Source organism: Salvia splendens, chromosome 20 (genome assembly GCF_004379255.2).
Source record: "Salvia splendens isolate huo1 chromosome 20, SspV2, whole genome shotgun sequence".
In the NCBI taxonomy this organism is placed as follows: Eukaryota; Viridiplantae; Streptophyta; class Magnoliopsida; order Lamiales; family Lamiaceae; genus Salvia; species Salvia splendens.
The window spans coordinates 3,710,552-3,732,536 of record NC_056051.1 but is presented as its reverse complement, the minus strand read 5'-3'; the positions used below and the strand labels follow the sequence as shown (position 1 = coordinate 3,732,536).

The following is a 21,985-nucleotide window of genomic DNA, read 5'->3' as shown; positions in this document are numbered from 1 at the left end:
AAAATATTCTTTTATCAAAATAACCTTAATGTGTGTAAAGAGTGAATTTAGCATTGAAGAATAGATAAGGGAAAGATAGAACATTAAATTAATATTTTAATCTACATTAAATTTCAATCAATCAATCAAAGGGCCTAATAACTTTAGTAAAAGATAATGGCAGACAAAAGTAGGATGGATAGGTAACTAACAAAGGGCAATTATGTGACAAAACACATGCCCATGATTTGTCTATAAATACAGAATCAGTGGCACCATTATTCTCACCAAAAACCAAAATCTTAGTATCATATTTTCACAAGAAAAATGAGTTCCAAAGTGTTTCTTCTTCTCGGCCTTGTCTTAGCTGTGTCTCTTCTGATCTCTTCAGAAGTAGCTTCAGCCAGAGACCTTGCTGACGTTGATCCATGTATGCTGTTTCTTCCATATTTTATTTCTTCTACATATATATTGTGTGTGTTTGTTTTATGCATACTCATGTGTTTTAAAAGACATATATAAAGGCATAAAATCAAGTAGAATGAGTTGAGTAAAATTATCATTTAGATGTCTAATTACTAGTACAATGTTATTTTATTGTATACTCCATCCGTCCATCATTAAGTGTTCATTTTTCCAATTGGTCCGTACTCGTTGAAATTCCACTTTCACTTTTTTTATATTATAAATACGTAATTATTAAAATAAAAAGAGAAATTCCAATATTAACTTTTTTTTCAATTGGTTGTGTTTAATTGAATAGAGAAAAGTGAGTGTAAGTATTAAAATAAAAAGAGAAAGAAAGATAAATATTTTAAAAGGATTGAGAAAAAGTGGTTGGAGAAATTAATTGCAGATAGAAAGTTTCCAAAAATTAAAAGAAATGTGTTATCTTATTTAAGTGAGACAGAGGGAGAGAGAGTAGTACTATGTTGTATTAACCTTTGTAGTAATTTGATTGTTTATTTAAAACAGCGGAGGAAACTGATGCGCGCGACAAATACAATCAAGGACATGGAGGCAGCAGTGCAACCGGACGCAGCAGCAGCGGCCATGGAGGAGGCCACGTAGGTCACGGCGACGGTCACGGAGGAGGCAAGGGTGGGAATTACTAAACGCGGAACTAAGCATTTGCTAGTTTGTATGTGACATGCCATAATTAATTGCAGATACAAAGTTTCCAAAAAATAAAAAGAAATGCGTTATCTTATTTGATACAAACTAAAAAGGAAAACATGTCATTTTAAGTGGGACAGAAGGAGAGGGAGTAGTACTATGTTGTATTAACCTTTGTAGTAATTTGATTGTTTATTTAAAACAGCGGAGGAAACTGATGCGAGCGACAAATCCAATCGAGGACATGGAGGCAGCAGTTCATCCGGACACCCCATCGGTGGCGGCCATGGAGGAGGCCACGGAGGAGGCAAGGGTGGGAATTACTAAACGCAGAACTAAGCAGTTTCTAGTTTGTATGTGACATGCCATAATTAATTGCAGATAGAAAGTTTCCAAAAAATAAAAAGAAATGCGTTATCTTATTTGAGACAAATTAAAAAGGAAAACATGTCATTTTAAGTGGGACAGAAGGAGAGGGAGTAGTACTATGTTGTATTAACCTTTGTAGTAATTTGATTGTTTATTTAAAACAGCGGAGGAAACTGATGCGAGCGACAAATCCAATCGAGGACATGGAGGCAGCAGTTCATCCGTCCACCCCATCGGCGGCGGCCATGGAGGAGGCCACGGAGGTCACGGCGACGGCCACGGAGGAGGCAAGGGTGGGAATTACTAAACGCAGAACTAAGCAGATGCTAGATTGTATGTGACATGCCATAATTAATTGCAGATAGAAAGTTTCCAAAATATAAAAAGAAACGTGTTATCTTATTTGATACAAACTAAAAAGGAAAACATGTCATTTTAAGTGGGACAGAAGGAGAGGGAGTAGTACTATGTTGTACTCCCTCCGTCCCGTGCTACTCGCACGTTTGCTTTTCGGCTCGTCACAAAGTCCTTACACTATTTATAATTTAAGTTAGAATTAATGCATTTAATTAATATGTTAGTTTAAGTTAAGAGCTCTTTTATTAAGTGATGTCTCATTACGCCTAAAATTCTTTTTTAATTACACAAAAAAATCAATCCCAAATTTACGGCCTAAAATGAAAAGTGCGAGTAGCATGGGACGGAGGGAGTATTAACCTTTGTAGTAATTTGATTGTTTATTTAAAACAGCGGAGGAAACTGATGCGAGCGACAAATCCAATCGAGGACATGGAGGCAGCAGTTCATCCGGACACCCCATCGGTGGCGGCCATGGAGGAGGCCACGGAGGAGGCAAGGGTGGGAATTACTAAACGCGGAACTAAGCATTTGCTAGTTTGTATGTGACATGCCATAATTAATTGCAGATAGAAAGTTTCCAAAAAATAAAAAGAAATGCGTTATCTTATTTGAGACAAATTAAAAAGGAAAACATGTCATTTTAAGTGGGACAGAAGGAGAGGGAGTAGTACTAGGGATGTCAATCGGGCCAGCCCACCGGGTTTCGGGCCAACCCTATTCGGGTTGCGGGTCAATCGGGTGCGGGCTAATCGGGCTGTTGTTTTTCCGGGTTATAAAAGTTCAACCCTAACCCTAAAAGCTCGGGTTTCGGGCTAGCCCATCGGGTTAATCGGGTTGCTATCGATAAAATTAACATGCGACCAATCCAATAAATAATGGTGAAAATTAGTTATATTTATAAAATGTAAAATATTTAATTATTATAAATTTGAGATATATGCTTAAACTCAAACATAAACATGATCAAATACTAATATTTGAGATTTATGCAAAATAAAGCATAAACAAGAAATTTTAACGCATGTTTAGAAATTTAAATATATTTTTAGTGAATTTGAAGTTTCTAATTCATTTATCTATTATTATATTAATAAAAACTTAACATATAATTTATATATTTAATATATAAAATGGAAAGTTATTTTTTCAGTAATCTATATTATAAAATAATCAATGAAGTGTCGAATTAGAGTCAAACAAATAGAACAATATAAATTTTATCGGGTTTCCGGGCCAGCCCATCGGGTTTTCGGGTCTGGCCCTAACGGGTTGCGGGTTAATCGGGTGCGGGCTAATCGGGCTGTAATTTTATCGGGCTATAAATTTTCAGCCCTAACCCTATAAATTTGGCGGGCTATTCGGGCTAGCCCACGGGTTGCGGGCTAAATTGACATCCCTAAGTAGTACTATGTTGTATTAACCTTTGTAGTAATTTGATTGTTTATTTAAAACAGCGAAGGAAACTGATGCGAGCGACAAATCCAATCGAGGACATGGAGGCAGCAGTTCATCCGGACACCCCATCGGCGGCGGCCATGGAGGAGGCCACGGAGGTCACGGCGACGGCCACGGAGGAGGCAAGGGTGGGAATTACTAAACGCAGAACTAAGCAGTTGCTAGTTTGTATGTGACATGCCATAATTAAATAAAATGCTAGTGGTATGGTTTGAGCTTATGTTGCACTTCTATTAACTACTCTTGTTAATTACTTTTCTTATAAAAAAAAAAACTTGGGCACAAAACACTCAATTCTAAATTGCTTGATAAAAATAACTAACAAACTTGGCCGGTACTAAACACTCGTTAATTCGTTATAAATAACTCAAGCATGAATTCGTAAATTGAATGCATACGGGTCCTATACTACTATTATACTTGAAAATTAGAAGTTTAAAAAATTTGTATATCTCACTTTTGAATTCATCAACTCTAATAAAAAAATAGATATGTAATTTAATTCCGTGCAATAAATTTATAATAATAAATTCATGGACACTTGCATGCTGCAGAGTTTCAAATTCTCAGAATTAATTCTCTATATATTTTTTTTAATTTTGAATTAAAAATAAGATTATCGGTAACTAAGATGAAGTTCAAGTGGTAAAACCTAGAAGGAGGTAAAAGACTAATGAGTTTCTCGTTTGTGTGAAAAGCAATTATAGTACTAGTACTATGTAATTTGGATACTATACAGTTTGATGAGTAATAAACTCAAGAACCTAGAAAATCAACAATATTTGCAATCGTGACGAGAAACACCGAGTAAAGGTCAATTTTGGATCTAAACATATATATGATCAAAATACGAATTTAGTTCAAAACATTTACTTTTTGAAAAACATGTTTATAACAAATGAAATCCTTGCCGAAGTGGTCCGTTTTTTTATGGTTCCATAAAAAAACTAACATTCATATGTGCAATCAGTGTTGACAGTTAGTTTTTTGACATAACTGTAAAAAAAGGACAACTTTAACGACATTTTCATTTGTTATAAATCCATTTTTCAAAAAGTGAATGTTTTAAACCAAATTCATATTTTAATCATATGTTTAAGACCAAAATTGACTTTTAATCGGAAACAATTTCTCTCTTTAAGATGGATTCAATATTAATAGCTGATAGATTAACGATTACTAGCCTATAAACAAATTTTAAAATTTTGGGGTTCCTCAAATTAGAGGGCCCTAGGCAAAACGTCCCACCACATTCAACGAAATATGTTCTAAAAAGATCTTATCTAAATGCATTAATAAACATTGTTTTGCAAAAGATCTTATCTAAATGCATTAATAAACATTGTTTTGCTTTGCAAAGTCCACAGTTCACACACAGAGACGTGTGCGATGAATGAAATCAATTATATGGATAATGTATTAAAAAAAGAAGAAGAAATTGAGTTGAAACCAGATAAAATGTTAGTCACAAATTATAAAAGTAAAAGGATTTGATGGAATAAAACAACTTCCCATAATATTGTTATTTCTATAAATTTATTGTGATAATATATAAGGTATTCAACAATGTTTTAATAAAATGGCATGGGTGATATGTACTCATTTCATAGCAATTGATTATTCCTATTTCATTTCATCCTCAAAATAAGTAAGTACTCATTTTCTCTGTTAACAAAAATCAATTAACCATCTTAATTAATATATCTCTTTAATTTACTTTTGGTTTTATCTATCTATTTTGTTTTCTCTCCACTTAATTAAAAGTACACTATGGGACCTCATTAAGAATACATGCAATTACCCAAAATGGATATGAATATATGGAATTAGTTTCAACATTTAGTTTAATGTTAAGTACACTATGGGACCTCATTAAGAATACATGCAATTACCCAAAATGGATATGAATATATGGAATTAGTTTCAACATTTAGTTTAGTCTAACATTCTTTTATCAATAAGATTAGTATTGGATCAATAGATAAGATAAAGATAGAACATTAAATTAATATTTTAATCTAATATCATCGCATGAAGAACTTTATTAAAGATAATGGCAGACAATTGGATTAATTTCAAAAAGTAGGTTGAATAGTTAACTAACAAAGGGCCAACTCATCACTTAACCCCATTATATGACAAAAAAACATGCACCCATGAATTGTTTATAAATAGAGATTCAATTGATAACACTATTCTCATCAAAAACCAAAACCTTTTTATCATATTTTAACAAGAAAAATGAGTTCCAAAGTGCTTCTAATCCATCCTAGTCCTTAGTGGTTTTATCTACATTTGATAACTGTGTCTGTTGATATCGGTAGTTAATACGACTGAATTCTACATTTTTCACGAACTTAAAACTTAGTCCACGTACCTAGATTATCCAACATGTTACATATCCTAACCTTTATACTCGGATCAATTTATGATATCCGAATTTCACTCTAACGGTGAAATCTTGATATAACGTGTTGTAAATTGATCTTAACACTGCCCAATTGAAATTTACACATGTTAAGATCTTCTCCGTATAGTTGTCAAATGGGTTTAGCTTGCCTAGACGAAGTGGGCTGGGTTGCGCTGAAATTATTATTCCAAATATTTTATATATTTTAAAATTTTATATTAAATTTAAAATAAAAATATAATAAATTTAGATGATTAAACTATTTATAAGATTTTTTATTCTGCACTTATAAAACTCATATATAGTCATTGGGTGGTTTTAGAAGTATGAAATATTACATTAATATTTTATTAAGTGAAGATTAACATTTAAATTTGCTTTATTGCAATTAAATTTTGAGAAAATTCAAATCTACAGAGGAATTTTTAGAAGTGCTGTATAAATTAGTATACGGAGTATGATTTTAAAATAAATGTGATTAAAAGAGAGTTAATACTATTAAAAATAAATAATTACTAATACTAAATTATTTGTAATTGAGGGCTTGATTTGAGTCTGGCCTTAGAGCATCGTTAACGCCTCGGGCCGGACCGCACCTGGGTCCCGGCCCGTAGCCCCGCGCGTTTAACCCCCCCTGATTTGCGGCTTGGGACGGTCCCGGTGACGCAGTCGCGTCCCGGGGCCGTGCCCAGGGTCCGGCCCGGCCTTGCGTTAGGCATGCCCGTGCCGCACACGCTGCGTCCTGGCCCGACGTTGGATGTCTTACGGGCCGGGCCGCAAGTCCCCTCCATTTTTTTTTGTTTTATTTGCCTATATATACTCCATATGTGCCCATTTCAACCCTCTTGTATTACAATATTTTCGGCTTCTATGGAGTGGTTTAACAGTGACGAAAGCCAGATGAACGAGTTCGTCAACGCCAACAATTGGTCGTGTCGGCATCGCCCAACCCGGATGCGACGCCTAGTCCGGGGGTGGCTACCAACATGGAAATAACATCGCCAGTTAGCACCGATGAGTACGAAATCAGTGATATGGAGCCCGTTGAAGGGAGGGGCAAGGGCAAGGGTGCGGATGATGAGGGGCCGAAGAAGTATAGTCCGCAGGAGACATTGTGGCTGGCCAAGAACTTCGTCGACGTCTACGAGGATCCTATCATCGGCAACCAACAGAGCGACAAAGTGTTCTGGCAGCGGATTGCGAAGAAGTACAACGCTGGTCGTCCTAGAGGGTCGTTCGAGCGTAGCTACGTGAAGCTACGCAAGCATTGTGATTTTTAATTGTGACGCCCCGGGTTTTTAATCATTTTATTTTGATTAAGTCGGATTTATTAGCTCGATTAGTTGTAATTAGAAAACGTGCGGACATGTGATTCGGTTGTAATATCCGACAAGGAAACGAATTAAGCTTATTGAAGAAGTTGAGTACAAAAGAAAAGTTGCAAGAATAAAAGTAATTGGTATACTTTTATTAAGGAAAAGTGAGTGCATACAAATTACTTTACATCCAAATGCTAAATGAAGAAAATACTACACCACTTCTGAGCTCCAAATCCAAGAAATTCACAAGAATGGATATACAATTTCTCTCTACTACAAAACTAGGATGAGTAGGAGAGTAGGACTTTTGAGTGTAAGCAAATCTCATCTCTTCTCCCCTCCAGCTCTCTCGAAAATCCCCTCCATAAGGCCAAGAAGAGGCAGCCCTAGACCTGCAAATCAACACCAAAAAGGGGGAGGTCAATACTTTGCACACATGAGAAAAATGGGGAGCACAACTAAATTTAGAAAGTGAGCAATGGACATTTCACAGCAGCAAGAAAGGCTGCAGATTTGACAATAAGGTCAGCCCCAAATGGCTCCCTTCCCAACTTTTCATCATTTTAGAAGCTAACCCAAGCTAGCCAAAGAAATAGAGATCAACCACAAGCCAAGAATTTGAGAAGAAGGCTTCCCTTCTTTCGAGATTCAAGGGGGCAGCCAGGAGAGGTAGGGTTTGTTCTCCCCAAGGATTTCACCAACTTAGCATGTTTTGCATAAACAAAAAACTCAAAAGTGAGTCAACCATGCAGCCTAAATTAGAAGTACAATCTCCAAGGAAAGCTGGCACAAAGTGCCAAGGATAAAGACTATATAAACAACTTCATCTCCCTTCTCCTCCCCACAAATTCGACACCCCAAATTCACTCAAAGTTAAGAAGGGCAGCAAGGAAAGGAGGAGGAGCAAGGAGGAGGCTTTGAGGCAAGGATCAGCCCGATACCGAGAGGAATCACCAAGCAAGGTAATTCCCTCAATACCCCATACCTTTTTGCATCATGATAGCAAGAACTTAGAGGACATAGAAATAGGACCAGCACTCAATTACCGTAGCCTCGGCCGAGAAAGAATGACAAGTAGAACGTGCTCACGTATAGTAGTTCAAGCATAGCGATGTGTAAGCATTAAAGTAGAGACAACAAAAGCACATTCCAGTGAGCGAAAGCGTCCAAATTGCTCAAACATAATTTGTAATCGAAACTCCGAACTTAACAGAACAAGAGTGGGGGAGAAGACTTAGCTTAAGAGAGAGGGCTGTCCGGCGACGGCGGAACTCCGGGAACTCCCGCGAGGCAGCTACAGTCCGCGGCTGAGGAAGGGAGAGGGAGGCGACGCCTCCTCCCCACTGCTGACTTCGCCGAGAGGAAAAGCGCTCGCCGAAGGGCGTTCGACGGAAGGAGCAGGCGTGAGCCTCCGGTGAGTGTTGTGGCTGCCTCGCGAAGGGGGCAGCGGCGAACGACAAGAGGACGGCAGAGATCGCCGGTCGCCGGAGATGGAAGAGTAGGCGTTGCTGCTTCCTTGTTCAATTAGATTCTCAAATTGGGAAATTAAGGAAAGTGAATTGGGGGAGCTTATTGAGGAGGTCACGATTGAGAAGAAGGAAAAATGGGAACATGTTTTGGGCCAATTTTAATTAATTAATTGGGCCGATGGAGTTGTTGAAAGAAATAAAAAGGAATCTTAGCTAGTTGGGCTTATGGATGAACTAATTAAAGAAGCCTACAAATTATTAGTTGAGAGCGAGAATTTGAGATTGGAATTTTAGTTGTTCTTGGAAATTTATATTATTTTGGAAAAGGAATTAATTTAAGGAATTAAGCTTGGAGCTTAATTAAATTAATCTCTGAATAAATTATCCCAAAGACGTGAAAGGTTAAGCGGAGACGCGGATGAGCCGACCGGCGTCGCCCATGGGCGGCCTTAAGAAAAATTCGAAGAAGAAGGAATTTAAGGAGGGATTTTAAGAATCCATATTTTATTAAGAGAAATAGAATTTCTCCAAGAAAAGTAAAAAGAATAATTAAGTGCTGCAGAGCAGTAAAGCCGAGTTAGGATTTAAGAAAAATCCAATGAGCCGAGACTAAGAGATAGGATGCATGCATTCTTTTCTCAGAAAAAAATAGTTCGAGTATTAATTAGCGTTTACGCTATTTGTTTCTAAAGGAATTTGTTCAAGGGGCAAGAGAGGCAGAACGAGGAATTGTTAATTGGAGATAAGCATAACAGGTGGGCTTTTCTTTTAATATCCAGCACTATAGTGTGGATATAAAGCAAATGTTTTGAAGTTATGAAATACCTTTTTCTCAAAAATGAAGATGTGATCATCTCTTTTAAAGTTGTTGGCATGCCATAAAATATTTGTTTTTGAGACCCGTCTGTGAGGGCTATATGCTGGGAGTTTGGCGATGCCAAAAATTTTAGTAACGAATTCGGGTCTGAGAGTGGGTAAAATCCCAACACAGACTTACACGCGCGAGCGCTGTGAGCCATCCTAGAGAGAGGTTGGCTGGCGAGGGTGTTTGTTGAAGGTGGCCACCTTCACAGCACGAGTTTCTCAGACAGGGAGGGAATACCAAGAACTTAGACTGATCAGTCGGACTTTTAAGATCACAAAAGAATTTAGTATGCTCGGACCTTTTTAAGAAAAACCCCGTGTGATACTGTTGATGGGTGACAACTTATATTTGTATGTTTTGTTTTCGGCGCGTGTCCACTGAGTACTCCTGTACTCAGCCCTGCATGTATTTTTAAATGTGCAGGTTGAACGCCCAGAGAGAGGAGAATTGATCGGTGTCGACGCTACTAAATAATCGTGTGGATTCCTAGACGATTCGTGTCTTCATACACGAAGTCGTTCAGCAGAGACCTATTCCGCTGTGTTTTGTCAATTGAGAATAGTAAATAGGGCTGGCAAATCATGCGGATTGGGTCGTTATCGGGTCAACCCGATAACGACCCAACCCAATAAGGCCAAACCCGAACCCAACCTGTTAAGGAAACCCCAAACCCGAATACGAACCCGACCCGGCACCTCCAAACCCGGACACGACCCGGACACGACCCAAACACGATAGCGACACGAACCGCTTTGGGTTGACCCGACACGATAGCAACACGATATCGACCTGAACACGATAGCAACACGATAGCGACACGATATCGACACGATAGCGACACGATAGCGACCCAACACGATAACAACACGATAGCGACATGAACCACTTTGGGAGATAATTCTAATTTCTAAACCCTAATCTATTTTTTTTATTATTTTCCTAAGTGAAAGTGACCAAATTAAATCTAATAAAAAATAAAAATAATAAAATAATAAAATATTAATTTTTAACAGGTTACCTGCACCCGACCCGCACCCGACCCGCATCCGACCCGAATTTTTCGTGTTCTTATTGGGTCAACCCAATAATGACCCGTATCCAATAAGACTTGATCCAAACCCAATTATTTCGTGCGGATTCGTGTCGGATTATCGTGTCGTGTCAAAAATTGCCAGTCCTAATAGTAAAGTCTCATCATCGAACTCTGATTCAGTTGACTTGTTCAATGACTCTATTTCTTCAGAGTTTGTAAGTGAATACTTGACACTTATTTTGGTGATATCAATCATTTGGCCTTCGGCAAGTTCTTCAGATTCTACCCATTTTCTATCCCCGCTTCTTTAATCCCCCATTAGTCGCGAGTTACTCATTCTTGTTATCCTTAACGAGAATTGGGTCGTGACATTAATTTTCTTTTTCTAGGATTTGTTATTTTCTTTTTTTCGACTGAACAATGAATATTCCCGGTTTGAATTGTTCAACGTATTCTATTTTACGAGTAAAATAGGTTGAAGTTGTGAATAGTGCAATTTAATCATTGTGGTCTGAGATGGACCTGAGACTCAAATTTAGGGGAATGATAAAGTGGAGCGGACTTGGAGCCTGAATTGGGGACGGAGTTAATGATGCACTTAATTGTGCGTAGTCCTAGGCTAGGCTTGGGTTTGGAAAATGGGTTAATCAGAGTTGAATTCAACCCATAAGCTCAGTCCAGCCTCGTTTTGTTTCAGTGATGAGCTGATCTTGCGCTGTGCTGGGCTGGTCGGTCTGAGTTGTGTTGGACTATGTCGACCCAGCCCGGTTGACAACTCTATGACTCTCTGTCCACCATTATATTTTTTATATTATTATTTTTAGATATTCATAATTAAATAAGTATATGCTTTTATTGTTATTCAGTTGCAAATAAAACTTTACTCCCTCCATCGCATAATAATTGCCACTCTTTTCCATTTCGGTCTGTAACATAATAACTGTCACACTTCATTTTTACCATAAATAGTAAGTAAGTCTCACATTCCACTAATTCACTTTGCTCACATTGTATTATAAATTAATAAAAAATAGTCCCCACTAATTTTTTTAACCAATTTTATTTAGAGTTTTTAAAATCCGTGTCCATAATAAGAGTGACAATTATTGTGGAAAGAGGAGATAATATTTTAAGCAACAAGGAAAGGAAAATGACTACAGTGTACTTGGCAGAAATCTACGATCGTAGAAACTTTATTATTCAATATTCATATACTCCCTGGTTAGTCGCATGTTTGCTTTTCGGCACGGAGATTAAGGAATGAGTGTATAGTAAAGTCAACAATTGCGGCTGTAGGTGATAATTTTTACTAAAAATGGAAAGAGCGCAAATAATTTGGGACGCCCATAAAGGAAAATAGTGCAAGTAACACAGGATGGAGGGAGTACTGGCGCCGAACCAGAGCGGTTTTGTCAAGGGTCGCTTGCTTAGTGATAATGTACTCCTGGCCCAGGAATTGATTCACGATATCAGCAGGTCGCTCATTCAGAAGGCAAACTCGCCTAATCTAGCCCTCAAGCTAGATATGGCAAAGGCCTACGATTGAGTGCAGTGGCCTTTCCTCCTCGTGTTGCTTGAGAGGATGGGATTCCCGCCGGGGTGGGTGAGTATGGTCAGCCGATGCATCTCCTCTTGTTGGTTTTCTGTGCTTGTGAACGGAGCTACGGCAGGTTTCTTCCATTCCACGAGGGGACTTCGCCAGGGAGATCCGTTATCGCCCTCGTTATTCGTGCTGGCAGCGGACTACCTTTCGAGGAGCTTGGACAGGCTAGTGGACACACATCCTGACATGGCCTATAGATGTGCTAGGCGCGCTCCGGTCATATCCCATCTGTCTTATGCCGATGACATTGTCATTTTCGTCAGGGTGCACATACAGTCCGTGGAGAGGCTGGTGCAGTGTCTGGAGCACTATTCCGCCGTCTCGGGTCAGATGGTGAACAAGGGAAAGAGTCACTTCTATCTCTTTGAGAAGTTCGACTCTTGGGCGGCAGAGGTGGCACGGGTGAGTGGTTTCCATCAGGGATTTCTCCCTTTTACCTACCTTGGAGTGCCTATCTATAAGGGGGGTTGAAGGCCGAGTACCTGTTAGATATCCGACAGAAGATGGTGGACCGGATTCACAGTTGGTCACATAGACATCTTTCTCTTGGAGGTCGCCTTTAGGGGTGTGCATTCGGGTTTCGGTTCGGTTTTTTGCCAAAACCGAACCAAAACCGAAAAACTGAATTTAGTTCAAAATCCAAACCGAACCGAACCCGAAAAACCGAAACCGAAAAACCGAAATCCGAACTTAAAAAACCGAAAAACCCGAACAAAATCGAAAAACCTGAAAAAAATAAATATAATATAAATATATATATATATATGTGTATTTTATTTTATTTTATATATACTAATAGAATATTTATATATAATATAAAATTAATAATACATATAATATATATTATATAGTAGAATATATTTAAAGAATATATATATTATATAATATAATATATTAAATTAATAGAATATATATATAATTCGGTTTTTTGGTTTTTCAGTTTTTTTCTTCGCCCGAACCGAACCGAACCGAACCGAACCGAAAAACCGAATTTTTTTTATTTTTAAAACCGAACCGAACCGAAAAACTGAAAAAACCGAACCGAATTTCAAAATTTTGGTTTGGTTCGTTCGGATATTCGGTTTCTGGTTTTTTTGCTCACCCCTAGTCGCCTTGCTCTGATGAAGAGCACCCTTGTCACTATTCATCTTCACATCTTCCAGGTCCTGAAGCCGTATGAGTATTGGATGAAGGATTTGGAGCAGATTTTGGCCAGGTTTTTTGGGGGCACGACTGGGGAGCAGAGGAAGATTCACTGGGTTAGCTGGAAGAAGAAGATTTACTTGCCTTTGGATGAGGGAGGCCTCGGCATCCGTCAATTTCGTGAGCTCGTCAAAGCTTTCAGCATCAAGCTCTAGTGGAGATTTCTCGCACATGATTCTTTGTGGGCACAGTTCACTATGCGCAAGTACTGTTTCCATGCTGGTGCTTTTATTTATCGTTATTCCCCGCATGATAGTTCTATATGGCGTCGCCTTACTCGTATTAGGGGTGAGGTACATGGTTTCATTAGATGGTCCCTAGGCGAAGGGCGGATTAGTTTCTGGGATGACGTGTGGGTCAGGGATCGCCCCCTTAGGACCTATTGTCCACCCGGGACTGATCTTCCTGCTGCTGAGGTCTCTAGGTTCTGGCATGATCATACTTGGCACTGCATGATTATTTGGCTTTGTATGGTGTGCCTTTGTATGTGTTGGATCTTATCAGGGCAGTTCCGATTGAGGTGGGCAGGCGGGATGTGACGCGATGGAGCCTGACTGGCAATGGCGAGTTCTCGACGGCCTCAGCTTGGAAGCTCATCCGGACACGATCCCCTAGACATTTCGGACTTCGCATGGTTTGGAATGCTGGGCTGACCCCGACTATCTCTATTTCATCTGGCGCCTCCTCCTCCAGAGGGTCCCCGTTAAATGTTATGTTCAGACCCGTGGTATCTCTCTCGCATCCAAGTGTCTTTGCTGTGTCTCTTCTTTTTCAGTCGAGTCTTTCCAGCATTTGTTTGTGTCGAGTCCTCTGGCGAGATCGGTTTGGGATTTCTTCGATGGTTGGTTCCCATACATTACCACACACATTCACACGTGCACTGACATTGCACTTAGACTAGGATTTTGGTGGAGGTCCTCTCACAGGGCTCCCACCTTGTACATCAGTTTCATTATCCCTTGCCTTGTATATTGGTTCATTTGGACGGAGAGGAATAGCTGCAAGCACCGCGGCTTTTCTTTTCGTTCTTCCCATGTTATTTGGCAGGTTATTCGGCATCTGCGGATCTTGGTGGCGGCGGGTGTGCTCCTACCCCTTCACTGGCGCTATTGCACTCCGACTGTCGAATTCATGCCTTCGGTTCCTCCTCGCCGGCGAGTTCTGAGGTCCCTGAGTGTGATTTGGCATCCACCCGACGATCCTTGGGTGAAGCTGAACACCGATGGGGCCTTTTTCACCTCGACGGGACAAGCTGGCGGTGGGGGAGTGGTTCGTGGTTCAGACGGTTCTCTCCTGGGGGCCTTTTGCACGCCACTCGTAGCTGGGTCGGCCTTCGAGGCGGAGCTCTTAGCTCTTTTTCACGGGTTGACATTGGTTATGCAGTTCTCTTCGCAGGTTTGGGTTGAGATGGATACAGCAGCAGTGGTATCGGTGTTCACTTCAGGACGCAGAGGAGCAGCGGATGTGAGACATCACATAGCTCGCATTCGCACTTTGCTCTCACAGTTGCATGTTATGTTCTCTCACATCTTTAGAGAGGGCAACCGACCAGCCGATTATCTGGCAGGTAGAGGGTAGAGACCCCTGCCATCATTTTCTTTGATGCGGATTCAGCACCTCGGTATTTGAAGTCGCTTGTAAGGATGGACTAGTTGGGCTATCCGAACTTCAGATTCAGATATCGAGATGGATGACTACTACACTTGGCTCGTGGTTTTGATTTATGGTTTTTATTTTTCCTTTGGAGTTGGCCAACCCTTGGTCATCATCCTTGTGTTTATGTGCTTATTATGTTAGTTTTCTCGATTGTTAGGTGGTTAGTACCCGGTCTGTGGGGATACCATTGTAGCTTTGTTAGCTCTTGCGATCTGTATCTCCTGTGCGGACCGAGTCACTTTTGGACTTGGTTGATGTATGCTTCTTTCGTGATTTTTGATATAGACAGGTTGGGGGTCTGCCTTAACCCCCACCGTGATGGTGTTTGAAAAAAAATAGAAAATTTTATATAACTAATTAATTAATGCAATAGAAAATCTTAATAAACCCAAAAATCAACATTATTCTAATCGTAACAAGAAATTGTTCCTTTTCAAAGATGGTTAATATTAATTGCATATATAATTAAGATTAATAGCCTATAAACATGTTATGTTAGTATAAAATATTCCATGCCACCATCTCATCCGATGGACCTATGCTTCACAGGTATCCACTCATTATCTCGTCTCTTCAAACGCAGCTTGTAACGACCCGCTAAGCCGATATTATTAGAAACAATATTATTAGCTTGATTATGTATATATGTGACTTTTATGTGATTAAATCCGAGCTATGATAGATTGTCGTTGTTTGTTTTGACGTTAGGAAGGTGAATAGAACACATAAATATATTACACCTATATGAATATAATACATTTAAATGAATAAATAAATAAGATCCCAAAATTAAAATCTTGATGTCCGATATATCCAACAAAAGTCGAACGAAAATTTAATTTAATACATCCTTCCTTCTAAAGAAAATCAGGTACTTCAACGCGGACAACCACGAACAGGAACCGAGTATACCTACACCAAATTAAATGAACAAGTGAATAAATACTTAAATAATTACTTTAATAAACAAATAAAATATTTAAAAAAAAAGGAGAGAGAGGGCAGATCCATGGGATCGATTTTTTTCCAGACAACATTAAATGCTGCATAAATAGATTGCAGTAGAAGCCATCATTTTTTGGCATAATATTTGAAGGATACGCCACTTGACATCTATTATGTATAGGTTCAAATCATTTTCTTTTACTCTCCCACATCTAAACCAAATCACATTCCCTCTATAATATTCCTTTCTCAGGCAGTTTTCTACTATTCCGTTCTCTGCATCAAGAAACAAGACTTATTCTTACCAACTTCAATTCAAGGTAATTTCTTCACAATCCCATGAATACGAACCTCCACATTTTAATTTCATGATATCAATTCTTGAAATCACAGTGAGGAGAAACTGACAATTGAAATAGAAGCCGAGAAACTCATCGAGTTGCTTCCTTTTTTTTCACAAATCTGCCAATTGAAGGTATACACTTTCCCCACCCAAATCCAATTCTATACTTGTGCATCTCATGAAATCAGTAACCGAAGCAAATCAATAATTCGGACAATCTAAATCAAATAATCGAAATTCAATTCATAAAATCAAATTAAAAACTTATCTTCGGGGCTGTTCGGGTTGATTTCGGGACGTTTCGGGGTTGGTTCGATGATGAACGATGGCTGGGTTGGACGGACGGCAGCGACTGCTTGAGAAGCCCACACTTTTCGATCATAACCGTCCATGCCTTGACGGCGGCGGAGGAGCTCGCCGGAGAAATTCTGGAGCGATGCGGCGGCGGAGGAGCCCGACGGCAGCAGCGGCGTCGGGCGGCGACGGAGGGGCGAATCGGCGCTACATCCGATGGTTCAGCGGCGTGCGACGGAAGGATCGGACGACACCTACGTCGCCGGAGTACAGTGAGCGTCGGAGGGGAGACGACCGACGACTCTGGTGTGGTGAGGTTGGGGGAAGGCGACGGGATTTGGGGGTGACGAGAGAGAGATTGAAATGGTGAAGGAAAGATAGGTGTTGACCGAGATGGAGGAAGTAGGGGGAATCTCTTTTGCTTTGGGCCATCTTTTTTATTTTGTTTGGGCTCCATCTTTTATTCGTGTTGGGATCAAGTTTTAATTGGAAATATAAGGTGGGGAAATAATTAAGTATATTGGGCATTGTTAATTGATTGAGGAATTAAATTGGGCTATTTCTTTTAGGGCCTCACTAAATAAATTGGAGAAATAAGGTGGGCTAAGATAACAATTATCTTGGGTCAAATTAATTAATCCTTGGACCGATAATTTAATTGTTGAGAATTATTTAATTAATTTCGAAATAATTTTGAAGTATGAATAATTTATCCCAAGTCTGGAAAACATATAATTGTTCTTAACAAAGGGAAATAGTTGCGATACTTCAATTATGCGCTTAAATAAATTTTGGGATTTTTGTTCGATATTATGATGGAAAATACGAGGAGCCAACGGAGGAATTATGGGCGTAAGCGGCCGACCGGCATTGTCCCGCGACGCCTCGGGCGGCCGCTAAGGAAATGAAAAGAAAGAGGGAGACGACGTTCTCAAGTCACAGAAACAATTAAGTTTAATAAAGAAGTGCTATTAATTAAATTTCCCAATTTAATTAATATGCAAGTTTCTAAAATTTTCTAACGGTGAACAAATGATAAAAGAAATAAAGTGGGGGCATGCATTCAAGTATGTGAATTTCTCGAGTCTTATTAGTACGCTGTTTGTTTTCAAAAGGTTATCTCAGCGAGTAAGATCGGAGTAAGAAATTCAAGTTTAAGAAACTAAACGAACAAGGTGAGCTTTCTTATACTAAAATACAAATCGTATTATATGAAAACTCGAACACATGTTTGTGATTTTTAAAGATGTTGTCTTGCCATAAATGTTTTGTGTATGATGCCTATCTGTTTGGCTAAGGCCAAGTGAATTATGAATGATGATATATATGAATCGATTCGATTTTGAGTCCTGGTAGGGTGGTGTCCCTACTTGGAACCTCTGACCGTGAACGGCAAAGCAGGTGACCGTGGAAGGTGGCCACCTTCCCGGCACAAGGATACCTCTGACATGATGGGCAGAGAAGGTGACCGTGCGAGAACACCATCTCGACGGCACAATGTGATCAGATATGGATAAGTACAGGAAAACGGGACTGCAGTCCAATGTAAATATTTTAGTAAGCTCGGGCCTTTTAAATAAACCCCTGAGTGTTACTGTGATGATGGCTTGACAATATTTTTAAATGTATATTTGTATTTTTCGGCAATGTGTTCACTGAGTACTTTTGTACTCAGCCCTGCATATATTTCTAAATGTGCAGGTTGAGCAGTGAAGTGGTGGAGGAAGTGCTATTGAGACAAGACATTTAATTCAGTCAGATTTTGACTCTCGGAGGTTCATGTCTTCATACATGGAACCACGTTCATTTGCTTCCGTTATGCATCTAAAAAGACTCAAGCCTATTTTGTTCAAAACTTTGATATTTTTAATTTTTACAATCAATTACTCGAGTCTTCATGATCGAGCATCTTTCTTCTATGTATCAGCACTTAATTAGTCATGTCTCGCAACCAATGTTTGATTTTATTTTCCCTTATTTCTTTCCCAGCTTCTTATACCCCCGCCCCTAGTCACGGTTCCCCGACTATGCTATCCTTAGCTAGTGCGGTCGTGATACAGCTACACTTGCATTCTGCTGCCTCTGCAAATATAGGGAGTCTTCGATTTATAGGAATATTTCATACGCCAAATGGACGGTTGCACACTGCAAACGGAAGGAGAAAAAGAAAAGGCCATCAAGTGTCTCGAAGCAGCAATCAGACGAAGAACAAGTGAGGTAGTTAAGATACTAAATTGTTTAATGCAGTTGGACAAATACAAGTGGTGAATGCATGTATGCATGTATGTGTTGAAATATGATTAGGGTATAAGCTTGGAGCTATGTGCAAAGGACCGAGTAGGGCTGCTCTCAGAGGTAACACAAATCCTCCGAGAAAACGGACTCTCAGTCACGAGGGCAGGCGTGACAACGGTGGGGGAGCAAGCCGTGAATGTGTTCTACGTGAGTGATGCATCGGGCAAACCAGTAGACGCAATGACCATAGAAGCCCTGCGCAAGGAGACTGGGAAGACGATGAGGCTTAACGTGAAGAAGCCGGCAATGAATACGAAAGCACTCGAAGCAAGTGGTAGGGCAAAGACTAGCTTCTTCTTTGGAGGTTTGCTGGAAAAGTTGCTCCCTTGAGTTTGTACAACAATCTCTCTCTACTTAAAAAACCATTCATGTATTCACAGCTTTCTGCAAGATTTCTATCTATGGTGATTTGTCCCAACTGCATTAATCAAAACTGTAAAAAATAAATCAAGAGCTGTAATAAAAAGCTGTACAATTATACTAGAATTGTTATCATATTGGAACTCTTGTACATAAGGTTTCCATGTAAATTATCAATATATATAGTCTAATTTTCGTGATTTCCATTTTTTATGTAAGTGGTATTTGGCTTTTCTTTTATAGTACTACTATATTTTAAATAATATAGTATTATTTATTTATTTATTTTTCTTTTCATACTGTACCAATATTTTCTTGTTCATACATATATAGCCTAAAATTAGTAACTAAAAAACTTATACATCTCGTCCGTAAATTAATTATTTTAATAGTAATATTTATGATATCAAATTATTATAAAATCTTATTATATTTGAAAATTAGAAGGGTAAAAAAAATATCTATCACACATTTGAATTTATCAACTCTAATAATTGATTTTATCGAACAAAAAACAACAATATTTCTTGAAATAAATAAATATATTTATTTTGTGGAAATCAATTTATAATAATAATTACAAAATGGTGAACCTAGTAGGCAGTAAAAGACTCATAAATTTATTATTATTATTATTATTATTATTATTATTATTATTATTATTATTATTATTATTATTATTAAAAGTTCACTCTTAATATTAATGTTATTAACATATTTCAAAAATTTCGGGGTTCCTCAAAATTGGGGGCCCTAGGTAAAATGTCCCACCATATATATGTGTTCTTCACACAAAAAAAAAGGTGGTAAGTGGAGACGTTGAATTCAACGTATATCTGTTCTCAAAATTCATAAAGCTCTAACTAATTATTCGCTCTAATTTTAAATTGTTTCATAAACAAAATTAAATAATTTTTGAAATAAAGTAATATGGATACGCATTTTGATTAGAACATTGTTGGATCTCTAATATAAATAAAGTGGTCATATATAAACAAATATATATTTTATTTTAAAAATTATAATTAAATTATGTTAACAAAGTTTATATTTTAAATATAGAGAAAGATAAGTTGGTCGCCCCAAAAAGAGCAGCATGAGCGTCTCTTCTTTTCTCTTCTTTTTTTATAAGTTATTATTATTTCAAGTTTACTTAATCTATAAGCTTAATTCAAAGCATGGGAAGGCAACATCTAAATTGGATGTGAGAAACATAATATTTCTCGCCCGTGCGATACAACATATTGAATTTTTTGGAAAAATATCTAAATATTATGTGTCAAATATTAAAAAAAATTAGCTTCTCAAATTTGCTGACACTGGTTAGAATATGTTGGATATCAAATAAAAAAAGTATAAGCACACATCGTGAACATGTGATAAAGCATATAGTTCAACAGTGAAACACAAACACAAAACAATCTATATTAATGTGGATTTAGAAACAACATCCATCATACTTCAGTAGTCCCCTGAATCAATAGAAAGAAGGAAAGGATGTTGTAGGAATGTACCTACAATAGGAAGTTCACAGGAGAAATTGTGATAGTGTTGTTTGCATCAAATGTTATGGTTCCTTTTACTGCCAGCTCATTTCTCCTGACCCTGAAGATGAAAGAAACAAAGACTAAATCAAGAAAAGCTCTTAGCAATAAAACAAAAGTAAGTAATGAAATATGATATAGCTTCTTACTTGTATTCCATCTTCCTGGAAATTACAAAATATTCATTCATAAGTTTTGGAAAACTTCATTGTAAACAACATTAATAGTAGAATACATAGACCCAGATACTTCATCATTACAAACCAAAGTTTTCAATCCCCCACGACTCGTGACTCTAGACACAGCAACATACAATTGGCCGTGGCTAAAGACAAGTCTTTTTAAAAATAATCCCACATGCGCAAGAGGTTGACCTTGGCTCTTGTTAATTGTCATAGCATACGACACCGACAAAGGAAATTGTCGACGTTGAAACTTGAAAGGCAACCTAGGATCAGAAGGTGTTAATGACATCCGAGGAATCAACACTTTATGGCCTTGATTATTAGCACTCAAGACTTTAGCTTCTAAAACATGATCACCTAAACGCGTAATGATCAGTCGTGTCCCATTACACAATCCGTTAGCATGATCTATGTTTCTTAATAGCATAACAGGAGTACCAACCTTCAACAACAACTCATGATTTGGTGTAGCAGAGCACTTAAGATTATTCAAAAATTCTACCGAATGTATCTTCGCGAAACCATTAGAACTTTGATCAGACTTAGATATGCTATCCGAGCTAAAATAAACACGGCCGTCCGATTGATCCAAAGAAATCATATATTGATTAACCAAGTCAACCACATCTAACGTTGGAGCAAGTATAGCTCGATCATGCAAATGGCAGCTCAAATCTTGATTGTTCATATATGCAGGATAAATAGATGTAACAATGTTCTGTAGAGGATCTCCACTATCGGGCAATACAATATCAGTAGGAAGATCGACACTGACTTCACCATCATTTGGACCACCAATAACTCCATCTCCAATAGATGCAATCCACTCAGAAAATGCCTTCAATTTCGATGCTCCCTCGCCAGATTTAATACCAAGAACTCGCATATTTTAAGTCAACCTCAAAACTTTGCAACTACTCCAAAGATATGATGAGTTAATAGTAGCGTTCACAATATCTTGTCGGCTACCTTTAGGCACAACCGGTAAAATCTGTCTAAAATCACCCCCCAAAACAACAGTTTTCCCACCAAATGGCATCTCCATGCTCAACTCATTGCAAACGCTCATAAGGTCACACAAACTCCGATCAACAGCTTCCACACAGTGTTTGTGAACCATAGGAGCTTCGTCCCATATAATAAGTTTTGCTCTCACAATCAACACAGCTAATGCACTGCCTT

The 21,985-nt window shown here is 38.5% G+C and overlaps 3 protein-coding genes across 3 annotated transcripts; 2 read left to right on the top strand and 1 right to left on the bottom strand.

Moving 5' to 3' along the window:
• Positions 1-268: 268 nt before the first annotated feature.
• Positions 269-3,421, top strand: LOC121781312 (glycine-rich protein DOT1-like). The gene is made up of 6 exons (XM_042179056.1): positions 269-409; positions 955-1,080; positions 1,301-1,408; positions 1,629-1,757; positions 2,215-2,322; positions 3,279-3,421. The coding sequence occupies exons 1-6, from the start codon at positions 307-309 to the stop codon at positions 3,419-3,421; spliced, it is 717 nt and encodes a 238-aa protein (XP_042034990.1). The 5' UTR covers positions 269-306.
• A 15,049-nt stretch (positions 3,422-18,470) lies between these two features.
• On the top strand, positions 18,471-19,044 carry LOC121781311 (ACT domain-containing protein ACR3-like). The gene is made up of 2 exons (XM_042179055.1): positions 18,471-18,636; positions 18,724-19,044. The coding sequence occupies exons 1-2, from the start codon at positions 18,550-18,552 to the stop codon at positions 19,042-19,044; spliced, it is 408 nt and encodes a 135-aa protein (XP_042034989.1). The 5' UTR covers positions 18,471-18,549.
• A 1,620-nt stretch (positions 19,045-20,664) lies between these two features.
• LOC121782789 (ATP-dependent DNA helicase pif1-like) lies at positions 20,665-21,689 on the bottom strand. The gene is made up of 3 exons (XM_042180735.1): positions 20,883-21,689; positions 20,768-20,782; positions 20,665-20,679 (listed from the first exon to the last, which is right to left on the bottom strand). The coding sequence occupies exons 1-3, from the start codon at positions 21,687-21,689 to the stop codon at positions 20,665-20,667; spliced, it is 837 nt and encodes a 278-aa protein (XP_042036669.1).
• Positions 21,690-21,985: the final 296 nt, after the last annotated feature.